Source organism: Ylistrum balloti, unplaced genomic scaffold (assembly GCF_031769215.1).
Source record: "Ylistrum balloti isolate Yb309-2 unplaced genomic scaffold, AGI_CSIRO_Ybal_v1 Utg371288, whole genome shotgun sequence".
Lineage (NCBI taxonomy): Eukaryota > Metazoa > Mollusca > Bivalvia > Pectinida > Pectinidae > Ylistrum > Ylistrum balloti.
In genome coordinates, this window is record NW_026782691.1 from 835,075 (window position 1) to 860,906 (window position 25,832).

At 33.0% G+C, this 25,832-nt stretch overlaps 1 protein-coding gene across 1 annotated transcript; it reads right to left on the minus strand.

Annotated features, from left to right (window-relative positions):
• Nucleotides 1–335: 335 nt before the first annotated feature.
• Nucleotides 336–24,076, minus strand: LOC132561840 (leucine-rich repeat-containing protein 27-like). The gene is made up of 13 exons (XM_060226548.1): nt 23,780–24,076; nt 21,830–22,022; nt 20,782–20,937; nt 20,009–20,261; nt 18,483–18,584; nt 13,020–13,178; nt 12,665–12,753; nt 11,656–11,738; nt 10,979–11,055; nt 10,648–10,774; nt 8,790–8,850; nt 6,789–6,815; nt 336–394 (listed from the first exon to the last, which is right to left on the minus strand). Exons 1-13 carry the CDS (start codon nt 24,074–24,076, stop codon nt 336–338), a joined length of 1,683 nt encoding a protein of 560 aa, XP_060082531.1.
• Nucleotides 24,077–25,832: the final 1,756 nt, after the last annotated feature.

Here is a 25,832-nt window from a genome sequence, read left to right on the forward strand (position 1 = left end):
AACTGTGGCCAGTGTAGTATCCTCAGAATCTGATAAATGAACCCAGAAAAATAATGCAACTATCAGTGTTATTTGATAGTGTCCAATTAGAAATACATCAACAGGATAGATGATCAGCAAAGTTACCGTAGTAAAAGTGTGAGTATAAATTCTAACCCTGACCAACTTATTTCTGTGATATACATATATTAGGAAGATGCGCTGTTGAAGTGAAGTGTCAACATCATCCTCTCCTGAGTCGGAGGTAAAAAACCACAACCAGTGCGATGTCAGTAGACAGTTAAGGGGAGGTAAAAATGACCCGCACAAACCTGCCTACCTCAGGAGCTGACTGATCACATGTCAGACATTACAAGTTCCTGATGCTGTTGGATGGACTCAGACTGAGCATCATCTGCAGATTAACACACCAGCTAGCATTATCATACAAACAATCTACAGGCAAACAATGGCATGAATATCACAATTATAGCATTAACATGGAAAAACCTGGATCCTTCAGTGTATAGTTTTGACTGATATCAAATAATTAAAACTTTATTTTGTAAATCAAATTATTTTTTTCATTTCAAAATATTCCAGTATTAAATCTGTCTACAATATGGAAAAACCTGGATCCTTTAGTGTATAATTTTGACTGATATCAAATAATTAAAACTTAATTTTGTAAATCAAATTATTTTTTTCATTTCAATATATTCCAGTATTAAATCTGTCTACAGTATAAAACAGAATTGACAATGATAATTCTACAATATGTATCTGAAATTTTAGCAAACACAACTATGAAATAGCAAACATGAATATATCATTATTTATCTGAAACTACCATAGCCACACTTTTCACAAATATAGTATTGCAATATTTACTAATGCTTATATCATGGATCTAATTGATTAAATCATAGATATACCATGAAATAGTTGTTAGTAAAGATATCATATCAGCTGCCTGAAATGTTATAAGCTTTGCCTTGTATGTAAACAGTGGAAATTCACAAAATTTAATTAAGAACAAAGAGGTGAAAAAATTAATTTGAAGTAGATTATGTTAAGCTGGATCAACTTTTCATATGTATGGAATCAAAGTTAGTCTTCAGTGATAAACACTGCAGCTTTCTGACAGTATAACGGAACATAACAGGATTATCAGAAGTGAAACAATGGAACTACCACACAAGAACACAAGCAAGACTTACTAAAATCCCAAAATCATCACAACATGTAGAACACAGGCCTGATCTGGCAAAACATTGGAACCATCTACAACACAGGCCTGATCTGGTGAAACATTGGAACCATCTACAACACAGGCCTGATCTGGTGAAACATTGGAACCATCTACAACATGGGCCTGATCTGGTGAAACATTGAAACCATCTACAACACGGGCTTGATCTGGTGAAACATTGGAACCATCTACAACACAGGCCTGATCTGGTGAAACATTGGAACCATCTACAACACAGGCCCGATCTGGTGAAACATTGGAACCATCTACAACACAGGCCCGATCTAGTGAAACATTGGAACCATCCACAACACAGGCCCGATCTTGTGAAACATTGGAACTATCTACAACACAGGCCTGATCTGGTGAAACAATGGAACCATCTACAACACAGGCCCGATCTGGTGGAACATTGGAACTATCTACAACACAGGCCTGATCTGGTGAAACATTGGAACCATCTACAACACAGGCCCGATCTAGTGAAACATTGGAACCATCTACAACACAGGCCTGATCTGGTGAAACATTGGAACTATCTACAACACAGGCCTGATCTGGTGAAACATTGGAACCATCTACAACACAGGCCTGATCTGGTGAAACATTGGTACCATCTACAACACAGGCCTGATCTGGTGAAACATTGGAACCATCTACAACACAGGCCTGATCTAATGAAACCCTGGAAACATGACAACATCTAGAACACAGGCCTGATCCGATGAAACCCTGGAAACATGACAACATACACAATACAGGCCTGATCCGATGAAACCCTGGAAACATGACAACCTACACAATACAGGCCAGATCTGGTGAAATATTTGAAAGCCATTTGAATCATGTGTTCATGAACCTGAAAATGTTTGTCCAAGCAGCAAATTAAACTTTCCTATAACTGATACAGTGGTGTAGCCCTTCTGAATGATATCAATATAGAAACATGGAAAGCACTAGAACTTAATTCTTGGAAGAAATCAGATGGACAAAAAGGTTGATAGAATGTAATGTGCCATCCACCAATTTTTAGGGGTTGTAAACTTACGGCAAAGTCTATTGCATTCGTGTTTATTTCATACCTGTCCACTATTTCTTTGCTACATACTGCTGCAATACTTTTCAAATAATTCTAAGGTATCTTGAACATTTTTGACTAGCCAAGCTAATATAACTCACCAATAAGTTGATCAACATCTGTAAATGCCTCTGGTAAAACCACTCTTACATGTAAGTGTGGCTGACCATCCGAATCTTCAGGCAATTGTCAAAATTGGACAAGGTTAGCATTTTAGAGAGATTTAAATTTCACATAACAAGAAAAACAGTGTTGTTTGAACTTTGATACATAGTGAATTCTAGGCCTGTCATTGAGACTTAGTACACTTTTACTTCGTAATTTGATGAATGCTTCCTAACTTAAACTCCTACATACAAAGATGGATCTAAAGTATTCCTATGAGTGGGTATTCTTAGTGTTTTAAGATAAACTTTTATTTGAAAGCCTTTAAATCTGACCATTATTTTAAAAATGTTGGATAGCCAATTAGTCATTTTTTTTTTTTTTTTTTTTTAAATTTTTGAGGGCATTTTTTTATGCATCTCTTACCCAGTTGAACAATAGAATCCTTCTTTCCAAGGGGATGAAATAGGATGATTTCTGCTTAACACAAGCATTGCAATGCTGACTTGATGTTAGGTAATTGGTAATGAGATGTCAACAGACCCCCCAAACTCCCCCACCCCCACCCCTTATCCCTGCCCCCTAGGTTACTTCTAATATAATCCTATTAAATTGAATGAACTTCTCTTAAAGCTATCAAATTGATTTTATTCAAGAGACTACATCTTGAGGCTACCTTGACCTTCAGCAAAGGCCACAAAATTAATGTGATATTACCTTAAAGGGCCATTGATTTGTCTATGACTGGTATTGGAAACATCCAGTGGTATGTTAAACCTTCAGTGATGATTCACAACAAAACTGGGCCTAGTTACTGTATGTTTATTATGCAGAAATAAATAATAATCATCCTAACAAATTCATGTATTGCACATAAAATTGAGAGGTATTCCTCCTCACCAACTAAACTTTAAACTTATCTAGGTAAAATAAAGGCAATTACATCCAATCCATAGACCACTAACTTCCAAACATTAAAACTATTGACAAATAGTGAGAAAACTTGACTACATGGGTAGAGATATATGTATGTGAATTTCTGTCATTCCAAGAGGTATTTTATTTACTTGTAAACAAAAATTTGGCTGATGCCAGTGACATACATGGCAGTAAACAAGACTGACCCTATCCAAAACTTATCAGATAGTTTCAGGGATATATATCACTCATGTTCTTCACACATACCATACCTGGTATATAAAATTACTAATTAGTGGAAATATTGTTAAATACACAGGGAACAAGTTATTCACAGTGAACAGAGACCTATCCCATCATATATCTAGGGTGATGTCACACCTAATTTTTATAAGCACATACAAATCCTGGCAATAGTATGTGAGGGAGGATATGAGATGTCCTGTTGACACAAACTGACAGACAGTACAGCTCTATCCAATAGTATCAATACTTGTAGAAGTCTCAGTGTGTCATTATATAATGTTCTGTGTACCATATTATCTGTATATATTGCTACTTTATACTGAAGAAATTTCTGTATGATACTTGGAAAATATATTCTAATATACTAATACTAGTATGACACTTGCAGGGATCAACAAACTTAGAAATTGCCTATCAATGCTGATGAACAAAATGTCAACCAACTTGGTGAAATTGTACTTTAGGCAATTTCAGGTATGGATTTAAATCTGATTGGTTTGAATGTTTGTTTCTTATAGATTTCACTGTGGTTTTGGCCTGCACATTATCCATGTCTAATTTATGAGCCAACTTCTTAGAATGCTGGAGTCTTTTTCCTTTTTTCTTTTTTGACTTCAAGCTGGGCAACTTCATTTTCATTCCTTCCCCTGGAAAAATCCCGAACAGATTACTTCAGATTTAAGATCCTTCCAGGGTATGGAAACATACTTTACAGTTATCATCTTTATTTACTATAAAAATTTGAATGATAACAAAAACAACAGAAAAATAGGATTTTAAAAACTTTCTTATATGATAAAAAAATTATAAAGAAATAAAAAATATAGAAAATATTACATAATATGCAATATTGATTTAAACTTTCCTTATGATCTCCACCAATGAAAAATAAATCCCAGAATTTGATTTTGAAATCTTACTTGTTTATCCTGCTGAGTTATCAGGAACACAGGAATCAGTGCAGTTAGGCCAAGGTATTTCTGAAGTCCGGGGGTTAGTAATAAATGACCACATTCACGCAGGCATTGTAATTATTGTGTGTGCTTAACCAACTTGTGCACAAAAAGTTCAGACTAACTATATTTTGTTCAATTAAAAAAAAAAAAAAGAATTCTCATCAAGCTAAATTTTACCTATTCTTTTTCATCATTTTAATACAAGAAATTTTCAACCAATCTCGAGACTAAGTGTAACTAAAATTTTAGAAGACATTTCACAATCTACTTTCAGTATGGCTGTATTTTCAACAAAAGAATTTAAATGTAATTCCTTTCAACTAGCCATTACCTCAATCTTTAACCGACAATGAAACCAACAGGGACAACTTTTCAACACGTTGTATAATGGGTGGGTATGATGATTTTGATTTCCCTGTTGTTCATTTTCATTCCTAGTTGGTAACAATCCTGCTTCTTCTAATAATGGTGTTTACATGTCTAAGCTGATTTGATATGTACGACTGCCACAAAAACTGTTGAGAGATGACAGATACAACACCAGCTTTTGAGAGATGCAGATAAATGAAAATTATTGGTATGTTTCATGGTCACCAAAATGATCTCTTTGGAAAAGATTTTGTTTGCTTTAGGGAAATGAAATTACGTAGATGTGTTCAATTCAAATAAGAATAACTAGAAGTAATGTTGTAAACCCTTTTTTTTAAGTGGAGAATTTAACAAAAATTTACATGGCCAGTGCACTAACATTTACCAACACCTAGCTCTATTCTTGTTCTTTTTTAAGGGCTCCATATGCATTTTTTAATGTTGGCATTTTGCCCTTGTTTCATCACCATTGAGTTCATAACCAGATTCTGTTTACAAGCAGGTGTATTCTTGTTATAGAAGATTTTGGTGAGAGTCTCAAGAACTTTACATGTTAATCATTGTATCAAATAAACATAACATTTTGCTTTTGTCCTGTGTTAGAGGTTACTTTAGATGAAATTGTACTAACCGTAGTCCCTTTATAGTATAACCATCTGACAGTGAACAAGAGCATCATGACATGTCAGTGGACCTCATTTCACTTTAGACTAGTACAGTTCTGATGTCAGTCCTGACCTAACAAAAAGTCTGTATGTTCATGTACAATTTGAGGAGTCAGTAAGTCAATAAGTTATGATATTTGTTCCAATCATTCATTTTGTTGTCTCTCTAATTACTCATTACCTTTTGTTCAGCTTTTGTTTCAAATTTAAGAAGGTACGTTGACCTTTACATTATATTTTGAACTTCGAGTTAATGTTTTGTCAAAATCTCTCCAGAAATGCAACTGCTGAAGTGCTGACAATAAATTTCTAGAAATAGTAATGATGACCTTGACACTAAAACTCTAAACTATGAACCTGTCTGAGATATAATGATATAATTCTCCTTTATCTGTGTATGAAGTGTGATCAAAATCCCCCAAGGAATAAATATGCTAGAGTGTTGACAACGACAAGTGTTACATATGTATGTTATGATAAACGTAACCACATACAAGAATATCCGTATATCCCTCCCCAAAATTTGTTGTGAGGGGGATAATAATGAATGTAATGATATTCTAATTTTCCATTCAAAGTAAAATTTAGTCTTTTTTCAAATTCCATTTGGCAATAGCCCCTAAAATCGACTAAACTGATTTCTGACCAGGCAGTAGTGTCTGAACTTTAATAATGAATGGACAGATATTAATTACTACAGTAAATAACATCTGGTGACGCTTTGACTAGATACAAAGTGAACACAAAAATTATTGCATGTTCAACTCACAATTGGTAATATTTAAAAATGCATGACAACACCAGGTGGCAGAAAGATCACACAAACAGCATTTGCTCTGTGATACCTTACTGTTTGTACCCATGCTTTGGGGATGTATATAAATTTAAAGTTTCTGAATGATCAGAGTTCTGAAGTGACAACCCAGACATTCACACCATCTCAACAAACAAACCAAAATGTAGATAGAACACAACATTTAAACCATTCTATGAAGTATCAATCATCCACAGGTAAACACAGTTAAGACAAGATTCAGACAGATCGACTATTACCATTACCAAGTACTTGGGAAATTGGAGAATACGAGGATTGAGGAATAAGAAGGCACAATATACTGTTACCCATGTAGACTCAGAGAATTAGAATGACAAATAAGCTTTCATGTTTCAATGAATGTCAGAAGATTATAGAAAAATTGTCAATTAGACTGACTACTAACGTGATTGAAGCCCTTTCTTACGCTTTCCTGAAAATGATAGAGTATTCGATCTCAGACTACAGTAGTAATGTAAACATAACCATTGTACAATGTTTTAGTAACATGCCAATCAAAACTTGAGTAGATGAAAAACTCTCAATTGGCACAAAGTAATGATTGTGAGAATCTCTTAGATTTAAACATGTAAGCATTTTTTATTCTAAATTATAACACACAATAATGGTATACTGTACATATTAAGATGTATCAGTAATATCATTTGCTTTAAATTTTCTTTGCTTCTTTTTTCTGCTGCTGTCTACAATTCAAAACATTGTCCAACAAACCTTAGCAAGGCTAAACTATACTGTAGAAAAAATGTTTCCATTTTGTAAGCAGTACATTCTCTGTGAGCACACAAGAATATATCTCACCTCAATCATGAACTCTTTGCATACACAACACTTTACTGAACCAGTAAGCAACAGGTACACCAGAGCAAACCAAAGCCAAGAACAAAGACTTCCACCAAGTCAATTAGAGTTACAGGAAAGTGACTTTTTACTAAAAATGTTCATATAATGAAACTGTTTGGCATTTCTAATATCAATCACTCCACAAACAACTATCAAATCAGACTGATCACTTGTAAATCTTCTTAATTACACACTTTGGAATTTTAATTTTAATACTTTTTCCATTCATTAGATATCATTTTTGCAAGATGAAAATTCCGAAACACAAAAAGGGAATGAAAAGCAGTCTAGTTTTTACATAAAGAAACAGTAGAATGATAAATCCTTTTCACATATATTTTGGATTAATACTGTTAACTTATTGTTAAAATATAAATTAGTAATACTCCTGCTCCAGTTCCAGACAAGTTATTAACTACTACCTGTTACTATTCTTTTTCCATGATACAATGGATAAAATCAGTATTTACACATACCCAAACTTTTGATGAAAATATATATCATCAGCGTTAGATCACATTACGTATATAACATTGTCAGGTTAAGAAATATATACAATATCTGTTATTGAATATTGGGTAAATAATATAATTCTCTGTGGAAAGCGTGCAACAGTAAGATAGTAATTCTGAATTTTAAAAAAATGAATCTTCTTTTATTCATGATATGATGATGAAATGAAAATTTACAAAAAGATGAATGAAAATGGAAATGAAGTTGTTGCAGAAACAACTGCACATGCATTTAGAAGGAACTGCAGACAGAACAAGAAGATTAATTACTATCATCATGCTTAGATCTAGGATAGACAACAGAAATCTTCTCTGCTATAAATCATGCAAAGATCAAAGTAAGGTCCAGAAGAAGTCTTATTTATGACATTGTTAAAATTCATCTCAATCGATGTACCATTCTGTTACAAAATCAATTCATATTCATAATGCTATTGATAAAAATCTTGCTGCCACGTGCATGAAATTAAAAAGAAAAAATATTAAGTAACCAGAGATTTCTGCAAAGATTTTCCAGAAGACTTTAAAACAATTATGTATTTTCTTGCCAAATAGAATCAGTGTGTCTGATACAGATTATTTCTATAAAGCAAACATTTTGTGGATGATTGAGTTTTGTTAAATTACAATTTCAGAATTTTTTTTTTTTTTTTTTTTGACAGAAGTCCCTGTTTTGATTAGAATGGCACAGTGGTGGAACCTGGATCCAATCAAATTTCTGACAGAGAGTATGGGGATTTGTAAGGCATTTGCCAGGCTTTTTTTTTTGTTATAGATTTTTATTTTGGCGGGGGGCGGGGGAAATTTTCTTTCCTTTTTTTTTTGTTTTTATTCCAAAAGCATTACAAACTGATGATCAAAGATATCCATTTCCACATTGTAATTATAACAAAATTTGCCCTTTGAATCCACCACTGTGACAAAATTTACTAAGAAATACAACAGTTAAAATAAAGAGTTTTTTGTGGTTAACGACAATTGATCAACAACTAGCAAGCAGAGATATCTAAGTACAACAAGGAACGACTTTAAACCTGTGGTCCAGGTCTTCAGTTCTTGGTATCGCTTCATCAAGTCTTTCTGAAGTGATTTTACCTAGACAGAGACAAACAGATCACAACAATGTTCTTTATCAGTTATAAGGAATTTCTCTTCTTATTTTTATTCAGGCAGATGTTCATACTGAAATAAAAGCACATAACTTTAATTTTCCATTTTAAAGTTCCACAGGATCAGTTTCCAAACAGTTCATTCATGTGATTGTCTTGAAAATTCATTCAGCATGATTTTTCCTTTTTTTGACTTTTTTACTGCTTTAAAAACAAAATCACTTTACCTAAATCATCTATGATACAGAGGGTACCATCTAACACTTTTTGAAATTTCTAATCTGATTGGTATTTTTTCACAACTGAATTTTTGATAACGTTATTTTAGCTGTTTAGCTCCTTCCTGTGAAGCAAAAATAAAGACAGATTGATTCTGATTTCTTTAAAACCATCATTTTTCAGTTTTAACTTTTACAAAAAATGTCACATGCAAGATGCTGGTGTAAGTTTACATCAATCATAAGGTATTTTATAGGTGACACAAAGCTTCACAACTTCAATCCAAACTCTATTATAGAACACTTTATGCCAAAACCAAATTAATGCAATATAAATTGAGAGAAGCTTTCTGTGGCAAGGGAAGAGAAACAGTATTATATCTATTATCGGAATGTTGTCATGCACAGACTCTGTGGTCATCTTTTATGTATCGCTTGAGGTCTAACTGTGAAATACACCTATCAAGAGACCCGGTTATAATATTGCTTGATATTTTTGAAGCTGAAATAATTTTCTTAATTCTGCTATTGAACATTACATTTATTTGTTCGACTTCAGGAGGAAAACCCCTTTATTTACTGAATGCAAAAAACTTTTTTATAAAATTCATAGAAGAGATTAGACTTTGTATAGTACATACTCAAAAAAAACCCACTTTATGGTAAATCAAAATTAGATTACTTAATATAGAACATGACATGAGTTGAAAATAAACTATCTTCAAGTGTAAACCATTCGTGAAATATAGCAAAACTGGTACACCAGCAGTAATTGGAAATGTAGAAATATGAATGTCTATATCTGTTGTAGTTTATTTTTGAACATGTAGGCTATGTTCAAAGATATCAATAACATACATACAATGACGTTTTATTATCAAACTTATTGATATTACATATTTTTGTATGCAAATGAATGGGACAACAGAAATCTGAATCAAGAAAAAAAAACCTGACAAAAATGGCTAAGCTTTTCTCTTTAAAGGTAGATGAAAGTACACACATGAAAAGACACCTTCTAATTCTATCTTTCTTCATATATACTCTAACAACAAAAATTCTTCATTTCTCAAATCTGTTTAATTATATTCAAAGATCTAGACATTTTCATGCGTATCTTCACATTATTTTTTTTTAATTTCTGATTTTTTTTTTACTTCAGGGCAGATACAGCTATGGGAATAGCTGACACTGAGACCATTATGTGTCTTCTAAACCAATCTGGATTACAATAAATGATGCTAATATAGCATTTCAGTATCTGTTATAAAAAACACACTGGTACTTGGTAAATCACTGTAGTTGACATTTAAAAATGGTACTGAAAATAAACCTAATGAAATCCTACTTTCTTAAAAAAAAATGTAAATAGAATAATAATAGAATAGATATAAAAGAATGACTCTAATGCTAGCATATATTTCAATGTTTAACCTCCTCATCTGTAGGAAATTTAACAAGATCATGTTTAAGCTGAAATAGAACAATCTGCTGACATCTATATGTAAAGCCTGATGATTCCACATACACTTAATTATGAATCTCAATAACAACATTATACATACAACATCAAGTTCCCGTTTAGCAGCCTCCATTTCTTCCTGGGGTGTACCCTTTGGCTGCTTTCGCCGTTCATGCATTTGTGAAGTGTGTTGTTTGATTCGTCTTTCCAATTCTCGAATACGAGCCGCTCTAAATGAGTAAAGACAAAAATATTAATGAAACCATCCAAGTTTTCTTTGGTAGGTTTACATATGGGACAGACACTGAAAATTCTCACAGTTGAGAAAAATATTAAACAAATACCAGTCGCTTTCATTTCATTTTTCACAACTTTATAACATTACAAATTGATCAACAAATATTTTATTGCGAAAACTGTTATGAGACACCCACTTTTCATCCTCAATTTTCTGTCTGCTGGTTGGAGATAGTGTCCGCCTAATTCGCTCATGAGCATTTTTGACATCCTGCTGTAAGTACAGATATGAACGCTCAAAACATTGAAAGTCAACTTGAAACAAATATAACCTTTAAGCTTAATTACGCAAAAAACAACAGGCCTGTATTGCTCAAAGAATTTCAAATATGACAAATAATTACTGAAAAAAAATTTCCCTATGAGTTTGCTTCAGCCCAAACTTGGACAATAGCCTTGTACACAAGAAGGATTTTTAAGAACTTACATTTCCCAAATTGGGCCCAATCCTCCCACCCAAGGAGGCATGGATGCACTGGTTATGCTGAACTGATTACCGTAAATTTGTGTGTATAGTCAACACTATTTTGTGCAAAAACTATCGTGCCAAAAACTTCCCCCAACAAAGCTTCAGACCAAATTTGGACAAAATTCAGTCATTCCTACAGGAGGAGTAGGACTTTCAAGAATTTGCTCTATTTCCTGTCCAGGACCCTACCCTTCCCACCCCAGGGGCTTGACTCCCACCATATTAATACCAAATTTTTTCCCCTTCCCCCATGATGTTTCTGACAGAATTTGTTCAAAGTCGGCTATGCCGTTTACGACAACTGTCGGTTGGTGACCTAAAATTAGAACTGACACAGAATCTTACTTTAATTCTTTCTTCATTTGTTGGTAACTTCATGTGGTTTTTATCTACATCAAAAGGAGCTTTCTCCACTGGGTCAACAAAATCTGAAAAAGTATTTTAGAAGTTCAGGATATTGTTTCATTTCTGATACGAAAACAGTAGAGGATCCAAAAGTTTTCAGTGTGATATTATATGTGTTTGACTCTTGAGCTTTGGTCAGAGGAAACCTTGCTTGCTTGTGACCAATTGCTTCATAATGTCAAAACAACATTTGACCCAATGGCCATGAGCTTTGGTCAGTTGATACCTGGTTTGATTGTGACCAACTTTATAATGTCATAATAAATTGTTTAGCAGTATAAAGATATATAATCTGCTGATGACCTATGATCCAATGACCAGGTGTCTCTGATTCCAATAGACATCGTTTCATATCACAGCAAAATATTTACAGCTGAAATATTAAAAAATTTGACCTTAAAGTTTGACCTGATGGCCTAAATTTGTAGTCTGGCAACTCCTCATTTGATTCTGGCCATCTTTGTTTCATTGTCAAAAGGAAATATTTTCCAGTAAAATATTTGAAAATTGACTTTGATGACCTTGACCTGTGATCATTTGATTTCATCAGATTTCAATCAATTATGTTTCAATCTGTAATTGATAAATACTTACTATTAACATTCAGAGAGGATATAATTTTGTTTTGTTTTTCTCCATTTCTATTCATAGTAATGTTGATCTTGATCTTTGAACTATTTATACAAAAAGCTAATGAGGACTAGAGTTCCTATTAAGAAGTAATGGAGAAAGTTTGAATGTAATCATCCAAACAGAACTGATGATATTTTGCAGAAAGAAGTTTCTATTTATAGTAAGTGCCCTTTACCTTTGACCTCAGGACCCAGAAATCACTTCACCAACACTTTTCTTCACATCATACTTAGATGTTCTAATATAAAACGGTATTTTTTAGTCCAAATTGAGGAGAGATTCTACAGCAGATTAATAAACCAAAGACTGATCATACCTTTAGTTCCGCGACGTAAACTCTCAAAATAGCGTTTTTGTTGCAGTTTTTTTGTTTCCTGTCGCCATTCTTTTAATAATTCTTCATCTCTGCAAAAAGTAACAAGTTATACAAAAATAATGATGTGATACTGTACACCATTGTCTAATTACAAAAAAAATGTTATGTAATAATGAAAATTTTATGTCATCACCTGAATTGGGATGTATCAAAAAAACAAAGGAATATTGTGATCAATATATTGTCATTTCAAATCTCATATCAGCTTGGAAAAAAATGATTGCACACAAAAACAAAGTATAAGTTTTGAATGTCTTCAAACTTGGAATCTAATGTTTAAAATTGAAATTCTTACTTTCTTCTCTGTATAATGGCATCAGTTTTCTCACGAAGTTCTTTAACTTTGGCAATTTTGCGTTCTTCATTCATTTTAAATGTAATGTACTCTGAAGGTGGCGGTTCCGGGTAGGGATTGACCTTCCAAGACAGAACACTATTGGAGGCCGAGGTTCGTCTGTAAAGTAATTTTCAATCATTACATGACAACAGAATTCATTAATTCAACAATTAAGTACAATATTCAACAGATTAATAGAGAAGTTTTAAAGACAAATACATCCTATTTCATAAGCTGTTGTCACTGTGTGGTACAAGATAAAGTGGTTTTCTATATCATGTGGTTATTGGGGTATCATGTTTTAGCTTTACAGACCAGCTTGGCATCCTGCAGTTATTACATCAACTCTAAACCTGTTACCATGGACATGTATACAGCAATACTTTTACATTTCTGTTACTTGATACAGAAAAAATGTACAGGATATATCCATCGTAATTAGCTGTGATAGATTTACTTACAGAATGATATCAATGATTGAATGAGGACTTTTTTAACAGCAGCTTGCAGTAAAGCAGATATGTTTTTAATCATAAAAACATGCTTTCATGGCTTTTGTAGAAATAAACACATTTATACAGAAGAATTTTATAGAGACTTCAAATTACTAGATCGCACAAAAAATACACACAGCTTTTGACATTATAACCAAACCTACACCCATAACAATGGAAAGCACAGTTTCAAACATTAGATTTCATCACAACTTACTCCTATTTAACATTAAATATAACAATGATTTGATTTTACCAAACCTACACCAGTCATATAATCAATAAATATAACCAAGAAAAGCAAATTTTCTCCAAAAATATCTTTCAAATCATTAAATATCATTCAAAACACAAAAAATACATCAATATCCAGGTAACATGTGTTACAAAGCTCCACATACACAGTAGCTATTACCCTCAACCTTGTGTAATACCAATTACAGTTACATCAATCCTTCATTCCTGTTACTCCCAGTGGACACAAACACAGGAATGGTCATACAGACTTAAATAAAACATCTCAGCACCAGACAAAGTATTAATTTGTACACTTGTAAAGGACTCAACCTCCGAAACATTTCCATCAAAATAGATCAGAATCTATGTTGTCTATACAGGCATTAGTGTAGAATTGGTTTTTTATTAAATATTGACTGTCAAAATATCTTAACCAAGCCTTTAACATATCTTCACAAGATTGAGCTATATGTAACTTTGCACTCACAACTATTTGCAATCCACAGTATTTTTGCAGTATTTAATGCACTTTTTATTTAAACAATTTAGCTATTTTATTTAGTTCCATTTACATGATACATGAGATGAGACCTTAAGCTCATTATTCTGTGGAAAGTTTTCTTACAGTGCTTAGTTACCTGATGTCTTCTTCCAGAAACAAAGGATCAAAGTTGAAAAACAGTTTTACAATTTTTTTGGAATTATCAAATTTTAATGATTAGGCAATATAAATCAAAATACATTTTTCCTCTCCCTAAAATTGGAAAAAACTTATTTTGAGTAAAAGTACTTGATACAAAAATTTTACCTGTTATGGTTGTTATGAAAATTGTGATCACACATACTGTTTATGTCCTGTATAAACTAGAATAAAGTGAAGTATTTCGGAGAGAGCTCTTTAGTGTTGATGTCCCGTATGTACCCAATACAGATACACATGTATATACAGCCTGCTTACCCACCGGCTTTTAAAGGTGCAGACCTGAAATGTTTATTTGAAATTTTTAATCAAATGAGAATATTAACAACATTTGTTATGCTTGTAGAGATAGTGATACATGATTATTTTGTATACATTGTACCATGAGGAAAATGTCAGGTACTGTGCAGGTGGGGTTTTTTTATCTTGGTGGTTAAAATTTCCACAGATTAACCAAAAGTATTGGTCACATACTCTATTTTCAAGGCATTCAATTTTTGGTGATTTTATCCTACACGTATATGGTCCCTTTAAAAAGAGCAGCCTTTACATCTCTGTATGACTTACTCAGAAGAACAAATGTATAACTGGGGAATCTCTGAGTAATGACATAAACATTTCAGAGTGAATTGCTTGGGCATCAAAAAGGCAATTAAAACACTTATGCCCTACCAGAGTCTTGCTAGTTTGGGGAATTTCTTCTTATGTTAAAACTTGGAAGTAGTTGAGATCCCCCATCCTATAACCATGAACTGAATATTGCGATATAAATATCTTATAACATTGCTACTATTGTTAATAACATCACAAGAAATTCATAAATTTTATATGTAACATGTACCATTTATTACTATTTGTATCGTTCTTGCTTAAATCTATTATACATCTGTCATGTCCTTAGCTACCATATAACACAAATCCCATTGAAATGATACACAAGCTTCTAATAGATGTGAACACACAAATGTATGCAATTTGCCAAAAAACAAAAAAACAAAATTGCATCAGCCATAATTCTATGAAAATGTATACCAGAAACATGTCTCACTTGAACCGATTGAACCTTCATGTCACATGTAACCTTATATACTTCTCATCAATTTACCAGCTGGCAGCTTTAGATAAGGTAAAATATCACCATTTCATACAAACTTCAGATTCTAATTATCCTTAAACAATAAACAAAACATCATTCTCCACAAAACACTTCATGCAGCAGCAGTCAAGTTAGTGATGACCATGAAAATGAGCTTATCATGAAAAAAGCAGTTTTCGGGCAAAGATAATGGGAATATATGTGGATATATAACATGATTAAAGCTCATTCAGCTCTGAAAACCGCAACATAGCAGAGATATATAATGTACATTCAACTCCAAACTGTTTCATTAGTATAACCTACATTCATCAACTAGTTTTACATACATGCAAAATACTATTTTAACTTCCATGCAAGATTGAAACCAAAACTAATTACAATTAATTATAAATCAAAAGCAATCCGATCAATATTGCATTCAAAAGCATATATTCTCATCTATAAAAAACCGTGATTACAAACCTAGAGACTAAAAACTGAAATTATCTAAACACGATCTGCTGTATATGTATGCCACGTTTATTTATTTGAAATATGATGAATCACAAATGTCATAGAACAAAAATATGCAGTTAAATATGCTATCAACATTACTATGAGGCTTTGATGGACAAAAAAAAGACACAAAATCTTTAATGGAAATAAGAAAAAAAAAATCTTTGCTTCATGTCTTTCAAACTATTTTTTTCAAGGGCATTTTTCAATAATTTCACCAGGTGACAACTTACATGACAATTTTGAAGAAACAAGACCAAATCACAACCCAAAACCTAACAAACAACATAGTTAAAAAGAGTTTTGACTTAAAAAGATTTAAGTTAATTGAAAACACCTGATGGGTTAAATTATAAAACAACAAAAACAACACCAAATAACCAGCAGATGTTGGCTATCTTACACAGAATTTAATTTGGCTCTCATTCGTCGGCTACCTCTATACGAACTGCGGTCACTTAAAAGAGGCAGTCTAAAATATAACAACATATATTGACTTATGGGGTCTGTATGTACAAAACCTTGTCGGTAGAAACAATAATTAATCAAATCACCTAGAAATGTACTTTGATTCTAAAGTTCTTATCATATTTACATCTGAAACCACTGAGACAGTTTTGTAATACATTTTGCAAGAAACAAATTTTTGTGTAAACAGAAAAAAAATTCTGGTTTCTGGTTTGAATCAGAATCTAGGAAATAGAAATTTGTATATGATCAAACTAATATTACATGTGAATTATAACAATACCAAACAATGATCAGATTTGTTTTAAGAGAAACAGACACACATAATAACCAGGCTCTTTCAGAATTTCCGGTAAAAGATTATAAAACTTGTAAAAACCACAGGTAATTTGAAACAGATTTTCACGGCCTTAAGAAGATGTTACTGCTAATTAGAAAAATAATTGGTGCCATTGAAGTGTCTACAGATAATAACATTAGATATTGGTTGGAATAACTATTGATGTAGTGTATACAGAGGATAGTTAAAAGAACTTGTTGATGATGTATACAGGTAATTACTACAGAGGATAGATAAAAGAACCTGTTGATGATGTATACAGGTAATTACTACAGAGGATAGTTAAAAGAACCTGTTGATGATGTATACAGGTAATTACTACAGAGGATAGATAAAAGGACCTGTTGATGATGTGTACAGGCAATTACTACAGAGGATAGTTAAAAGAACCTGTTGATGATGTATACAGGTAATTACTACAGAGGATAGTTAAAAGAACCTGTTGATGATGTATACAGGTAATTACTACAGAGGATAGTTAAAAGAACCTGTTGATGATGTATACAGGTAATTACTACAGAGGATAGTTAAAAGAACCTGTTGATGATGTATACAGGTCATTACTACAGAGGATAGTTAAAAGAACCTGTTGATGATGTATACAGGTAATTACTACAGACCTGTTGATGTGTATAGGTAATTACTACAGAGGATAGATAAAAGGACCTGTTGATGAATACAGGTAATTACTACAGAGGATAGTTAAAAGAACCTGTTGAATTATACAGGTAATTAGGCTACAGAGGATAGTTAAAAGAACCTGTTGATGTGTGTATACAGGTAATTACTACAGAGGATAGTTAAAAGAACCTGTTGATGATGTATGTAATTATACAGAGGATAGTTAAAAGAACCTGTTGATGATTACTACAGAGGATAGTTAAAAGAACCTGTTGATGATGTATACAGGTAATTACTACAGAGGATAGTTAAAAGAACCTGTTGATGATGTATACAGGTAATTACTACAGAGGATAGTTAAAAGAACCTGTTGATGGTGTGTATACAGGTAATTACTACAGAGGATAGATAAAAGAACCTGTTGATGGTGTGTATACAGGTAATTACTACAGAGGATAGTTAAAAGAACCTGTTGATGATGTATACAGGTAATTACTACAGAGGATAGTTAAAAGAACCTGTTGATGGTGTGTATACAGGTAATTACTACAGAGGATAGATAAAAGGACCTGTTGATGATGTGTACAGGCAATTACTACAGAGGATAGTTAAAAGGACCTGTTGATGATGTATACAGGTAATTACTACAGAGGATAGTTAAAAGAACCTGTTGATGATGTATACAGGTAATTACTACAGAGGATAGTTAAAAGGACCTGTTGATGATGTATACAGGTAATTACTACAGAGGCTAGTTAAAAGGACCTGTTGATGGTGTGTATACAGGTAATTACTACAGAGGATAGTTAAAAGGACCTGTTGACGTAGCATATACAGGTAGAGTACAATACATGTTTATTATTGTACATGTGGCTGTATTAGTGACAAGTAATTACAATAAAGGTTCATTAGAGTACCTTTTGATGTAGAGTCTACAGATAATTACAGTAGAAGCTTGTTAGAGTACCTGTTAATGAAGTTTCTACAAGACAGGGAGCTGTGACTTTGTTTGATGAAGTATATGCTAGAGTTGGTATCTGGTGTCAGTTCCCTCCGTACTAACCAGTAACTACGTGATGAAATACCATGAGAAAACAAAAGAATGAAAGAATAAAAGATGGGAAAGATTGAAAATCTGAAGAAAATATGAGGTTTAAGATCAAATGTGTTTCCATGAATAGCAGGCTATCATTTAGTTATAACACTAGTTTTTTTCAAAAATGTTTGTCTGCATTTGAGTATTTATAAACCATAAGAGTGGCTCTTAATTTGAGGATAACAGATAAGTATCAAAAATGGAAACACATTTGAAATGATATTAGAGCAAATAGACTGAGCATGAAAATAAAGATCCTCTATAAAGTAAGTAGAAGTAAATATAACATGAAATGTACAAAATTGCAGTAAAAAAGTGAAGCAAATAGTTGAGTTATTTAAAAAAAAAAAGAAAGAAAAATAAAATGGGATTTTCATTATATATATGTATGAGAATAATAATCAGAAACACGATGTGCATTTAAGTGTAAAGCATGAGCGTTTTCATGTATTAATCTTCAGACGCTTTACATCATGTACTGTCAGGCTTACATGGTTGCCTACATGGTCACAATCTATGACGTCATCAACAACTTGATTATACATTGTGACGTCATAGAAACGGGAGGTATATATATATATATATATAAAAGATCACGTTCAAGTAAAATGGTTTCAGATCATTTTGTTTTCTGATAATCTAAGAAAACTAGACAGAAAAAAATCAAATGCCTAAGTTGAGTTTCACACAGGCTGCTTGTGTTGATGATATTTTCACTAATCTACAAGTGAATACATCTGACTCAATAATCACTCTAACTGTCAGTGTTTTTATAAAGGCCAAATAATACAGTACTGTCTTTCTTCATGCTAGATAGGGAAAAAAATAACTATCTAATGTTGACATGTTTTTCATTACCGCAACCATTTCCTTTGATATGTGACATGTCTCATGCCAAACTCTCGCCTGGAAGAGTATATATAAACTATTAAGGAATTCATGTACAGCTCGTTTTACATTATAGTTTATTACAACAAATTGTAACCATATGTTTAAGTGAATCTCCAAATTTACTACTTTGGACAACATTCCCATACCTGGTAATTTCCTAAATGCTCATTCATGTTTCCCCCAGAATTTTGGTAAAGATTTTAGTCTTATAAATCTGGGGACAAGATCTATCTGATTGAAACATAACATACAGAGAATTCATTGCTTTCTATTCCAAAGCATAAATTGTAAATATTTTCTTTTTTCTTCAATAAATATTTCTTGTTTAAAAGGTTTTGTCTAGTCTGTTCTTGGTAGAATATGATATATATATAGACATATTTATACTGGAAGAGATTAAGGTTGCAAGAACACAATAAGAATATACAGCTCACAATTTAAGATAAAACTTAAAATTACCTTCAAAAAATATTAACAGCATTCAACTCTGTAAAATGTATAATTACCTGTCCACAGTTCCTGCTGCCCCAGCTTTCTTTAATTTCTCATTTTTCTCCTGTTTCATCTCTGTGTAACTGACTGGGCGATGGAGCTCAGCAGAATGAGGTACCACTCCAAACATATCAGATGACTTTGTGGTGGTACTCTTCGTATCCTCCATTTTGCCAATGTGTTTACGTCGAGCATAATTCCTCAGGTCATCTTCATCCTGCCAGTCGTCAGAACTAGAACTGGATTGATTTTCAGCACCATTGTCACCTACAACAGTAACACATAATTATTGTATGTTAAGCAGATCAACACTGTAGAACATCAAAATGAGATGGTTATGTCAATCTTTTGAAAAATATGGTAGAAATATTATGTTAGAAATTTGTCAAAGAATATCATGAAATGGAAAAGTTGTGATAGCCAGGTACCAAATACCTCAAATATCACATCATCACAAGTCACTATCATCATTTTGAATTTTAAGTAAATAAAGGTACATTTCAAACCCTCTACTTTCCAAAAATAGAAAAAAACAGCTCAGCTACAAATTTATCTTTGTACATAGAAACCAGCATTCCACTGATAAAAAGCTTTCAATTTTGTCAATCAGGTGTCACCTATATGTTAATCAAATCATTATCATAATGTAAACTCAATGAAGTCTCATGAAACTAACGACATGTACAGGGACATGTCAAACAAATTCCAGTAAAAAAATAGACAAGTACAGTATAATTGCTTCCTGATTGACTGAAAAGCTTTACCACATTCAATAGGAAAAACTCACCACTTCCCCCATTCATCATCTTTCCTGTTGACTTTGCATGCAACATTTCCCGTAGAAACTGGAGGATAGCTGTGGTACCTTTCTCCATTACTTCCTTAGGAGGGAACTCAATAGGGTTATTACTGGTATTTAGGCCATTTAAACTTTTTATCAGTCCTGAAACAAACCAAAAGAAATTTTTCACAATATTCATCAATGTTTATAAGCTGAGATCTATCAATTTAACACCAACATATTATTTACATACTTAGAGTACCACTCCACTGTTCTTTCAATGCATACCAATATAGATATGTAAACTTACCCAAGGACAAGATTAAGGTAATATCATTACACAGAAGTTTCTGTGTGGAATAAGAACCACTGAGTTGTAGCCTCGATAAGCACATTTTACTGATACCCTAATTTGTCATTTCATATTCAGTAACTCAGCATCTGATGATGTGAATCATACACTTGTGATATGGGATTTTAAATATCGTAAACATACATCTTTTAGCGGTAATCTTATTTTAGCATTTGTCTGCAATGAAAGAATTGTGCTAAAATAAAAATATGCTAACTGTAATTTCAATATACTGATTATATAGTAATTATATTGGATGCACAAATTCATCATTGTGCTGTAAAGTGATAATGCACTAAAATTTGATTGCCCCAAATTAAGTATGTTTACAGTATTTGTAAAAAATGTCTGCTCAAACTTAATGTAGATTGTGATATACATATCATAATGAAACTGCATATTCAGTTTATTCAAAGATAAAATCTTTTTCTTCTAAAACACAAGAAAAAAATAAGATGTAAATCATCTAATACCAATGACCTTGGGTTTATAAATGTATTGTGGAACACTTAAAAATAAGGATAAAATGGCAATAATATTTTGGTGTTCATATCTGAAATCTAAAACTTAATGAAGTTTCAATGATATATATCTAATACAGACATAAATACCAGGTATATAATGCTATCACCTAATTCTAAGTTTATATCACTAAAATACTTGTTCAATATCACCTAGTTTTTATCAGTTGTCATTACTCACCTAATTCTAAGGGAAGGCTGCGAAGACGATTGCTCTCCAGTAGCAGAGAGCGTAAATGCTGATGGCGCCCTGTGTATACACTGGGAAGACGAAGGAGGTTGTTTCGGCGCACATCCAACCACACAAGATTTGGCAACTTGTCAAAAAAGTCATCTGGTAAAGCTGATAGCTCATTACCTTCCAAGTATAGGTACTGTAAACAGAAAATTACAATTACCTTCAGTGTGATGATGTAACAACTTGTTTCAAATCTACATATAAACTGTAGGTACATCAAGTACCTGATTGTGTATCTGATTTCACCAATAGAATCTAATAAGTATTATGGGAGAGAACATGCATGATCAAAGAATTTCTCTCACTAGTCTTTATACCCAAGAAGTTGTAATTCTGTAACATCCAGAATCCTTCAAGGAACCTGTTTGGAAAATTTACATTAACAATTTCCACTAATACATGAATGACAGCACACTAAGACACTTTGTAGACATCAGCATCATATAAACGACAATACAAAAACAAAGACAGTTCACTAAAACTACATCTGGGTGCTGCAGGACAATGAGAGACAGAATGGCTTTTTTATTTCACCCAAACAAATGCAACATTAGCATCACATCCAAACACAACAAAATCACAACTACAAACCACACACTAGAACACATAGAATCAAGCAGAAATCTAGGCATTGCACTACAAAACAAACTACTACACATCAACACAGTAAATGGAAACAAGTCATAAGGCTAACTTAAACGTAGTCTGATGGGTTCTGACCAAGCATGTATCATGCATTTGATTTTTGCCTTGGTTGCAGTCGATAGTGAGAATTCCCCCAATTATTTCCTTTCATGTTCCCAAACAACTTTACTTTCCAGTATATACAACATATTTTCAATATTTGATTGCTATCACACATATGCAAGTTAGTAGAAGAATGTTTTATCTTTACATCATAGATAGTCTGAATACTTCCAATTAACTGAAATGCAACCTCAAGATTAACTCTCCACAAATATAAGAACATGCATACAAAGCACTAACACAAGCTAAATCACAAAAACTAAGAAAGAACAAACAAGAGCAGCAGGTTGCATAGACAACAAAAATCATTATACCAACTCGATTTACAGACATATTACACCAATTTCATATGCAGACACTACAAACATGTAGGCTGTAATCCAGGCTAATCCTGTTCTATAAAATTATACATCAAAAAGTTGCAATCCTCAACACTTCCATCCTTATCCCTGCTAATCCATGAAAAAAAGAACTAGATACGTACACCCCACCTCAAAAAAAATGAACATCAGCTACAAAGGATATAGATACTTCTTCCAACATACAATCTCACGACTGAATCTTCTCTCTGTAGCAGTAGTACAATGTGCTACAATTGTGGACTTTATGTCACATATCCCCTTTATCCTTTATTGTTTTTGTCTTATACCCTCACAAATTGAAAAAAAAAATCAATGAAAATACCCCGCTGCACCCTAAGCACTACAGAGCATTGATATCATTATTGATGTGGGTTTGTATTCACGAAGAGGTTGATATACACCTGGCTGCCAAATTAAGACTTTTTCAGTTTGCTTATTGTTTCAATGAAATGTACAAAAAAATCTCCTGAATGGCAATGATGACCCAGGCACATAATCCTTGCCACAAAAACTCAAGATTGCAAGTTGCTATCATCTGTCACAGCTTCATAAACTTACTCTTACCATCTGGAGCACCAAAACTAGCATTAATCAACTAGTAATGAGGTACGCCTATTTATCTATTATTGTTCTATTTAGCAAGATAATATTTTACGGGATATCTTAGCATGTTTAATTCTAGACTATCAATAGATGTCTACATTTAATTATTGCAATAGAAAGATTTTTTTAACATGATGTCGTCTACGTCGCATGGTTTCTATAGACTCCAAGTGTTTAATACCTCCAAATTAGAGAGTTCCAAAATTTCATGTGGAATCTGTAGTAATCCCTTATGACACAAATCCAACGTATTTGATCCCAGCGCCTTAGTTGTTTCAATAGTTTTAAGAATAATATTTTCCTCTCTTTTCGTTTTTGCAAGACCTCTTTCTGTCGGCGTGCCAGCGCCCGACGCTCTTGACCCTGCTCCTATTCTGCCAAGCTCGCTCGATATCGAATTTGCCGAATCTTCGGAATCTTCACCATCGGATTGTATATTCTCATCAAAATCTGGAGAAACTGCAAACTCCTGTTCCATTTTGATACTGTTCAAATTACTGACTACCCAAATGCTCAAGATGTTTTACATTTTAACGAAGAATACAACCGGTATGCACATGTAAGGGTAACATTCCAAAACAAACATGGCGGCTTCAACAATCCAATCACTATGACGATGTCTATCACGTGGCCTCGCATTGTATTGCGCGCGAAAAGATAACTTCGTTTCTATTTGCTTTGTGTGCTTCTTTTGGATTATTTCGCAAACCAATGACGTCTGAAGTATCAAGTGTAAACTTATTATAACTACATATTGAATTCTGACTTAACTAAATGGTTCATTAGGATATAAGTATTGTTTAATCAATGGTATTCATAGCGGGTGCTTACACACTGATAGATTAGTTACTGGCCCCACTTTCATGCGTTATGTAAGTAAAGGGGAAAGACTTCTGCTTTCCAGTGGAAAATTTAAGGAAGATTCATGAAAATGAGGTTTGTTAAAATAGCCTTAAAAGTTCGGCCGGAAGTTAAAGATCCATATAGGCCATAACCATCTGTTTAGAAGTAAAAGTAAAAACAAGATTAAAACAATTATCTCAGCAGAATTAGACTATAGCATACACGCATGCATTATTGCTACGCCACTGACGAGGTTCATAGATTTCATGAAATGGATGAACTAAACAAATGATTCCATAAGATAATTTTTATTACACGTCTAAGGAAAGTTACATTTTGTGGTTTTAGTGGGATATGCTTTAAAGTCAAAATGCAGAGAGAAAAAATAAGACAGACGCAGCCATTTTGTTGCGCCACTTCAATTTATGACGAAATTTCATTGTTTATATCATGACGTCACACATGCCATTTCTGATTGGGGCAGCCAATGGAAAATGTTCCATGCTATATTACAGTAGTGATATAGCGACGAATTGACTTGATATTAGGCGATTATTAAAGTTGTACCTCCCTAGCTTACCATGTAGAGTGAAGACGAGTAACTGTATGAAGTTTGTTTCTATGTTCTAGGCCAATTGTACATAATGTTTCACTTGTATGCCTGGTACGTTGGTGCATCTTATTCGATATCTTCTAAGCTTTCTTAAGATTTTCCAAGAAAATGTTGCCATATTTAAACATTGATATATGTGGACAATTACGATCAACAATTAGCGTAAATTCAAATGTCCGTGAAATATTTATTTTTAGGTAAAGACTTGATAAAGTTTGAGTATAGCGTCTTTAACGTCACCTTAAGTTATAAACTATAATGGTAACATTCATAATGTATTTGTAAATAAAAAACAGAAATTTTAAAATACCTTAAATGTTCTCACAAGGAAAAATAAAACAGAAAATATATATACATATCTAATTATCTGCATGTATGTAATCATCAATGTTCCAAAGTGTCCACAGCGGCGAATTTTGTGGTGAATTACTCAGGTCACATTTTCACGAGTTTCCTCCCTTGGATTACTTGATTCAACAAATGAGATCATAGATATCTAACCTAGATGCCGCACGGCCTATCCGCGACTGTTGACGCAACGTGTCTGCAGCGCCACCATCTTGGGAAGGTATTGCCGCTAGCTCCAAACCATAGCTATACAGTAAGCCTCATGATAGAAATCCCACTAAAAAGGTGTAGCTCGGTCACTAGCCCATGTATCATCTAATACTTCATTTTAAAGCGGAGAACAAGTTCTATGCTGTAGTCATGTTAAAGTGGAGTTATCGGGAATCAAAATTACAGAAAAAATAACGAAAATATTTAAAATGTAAAGATT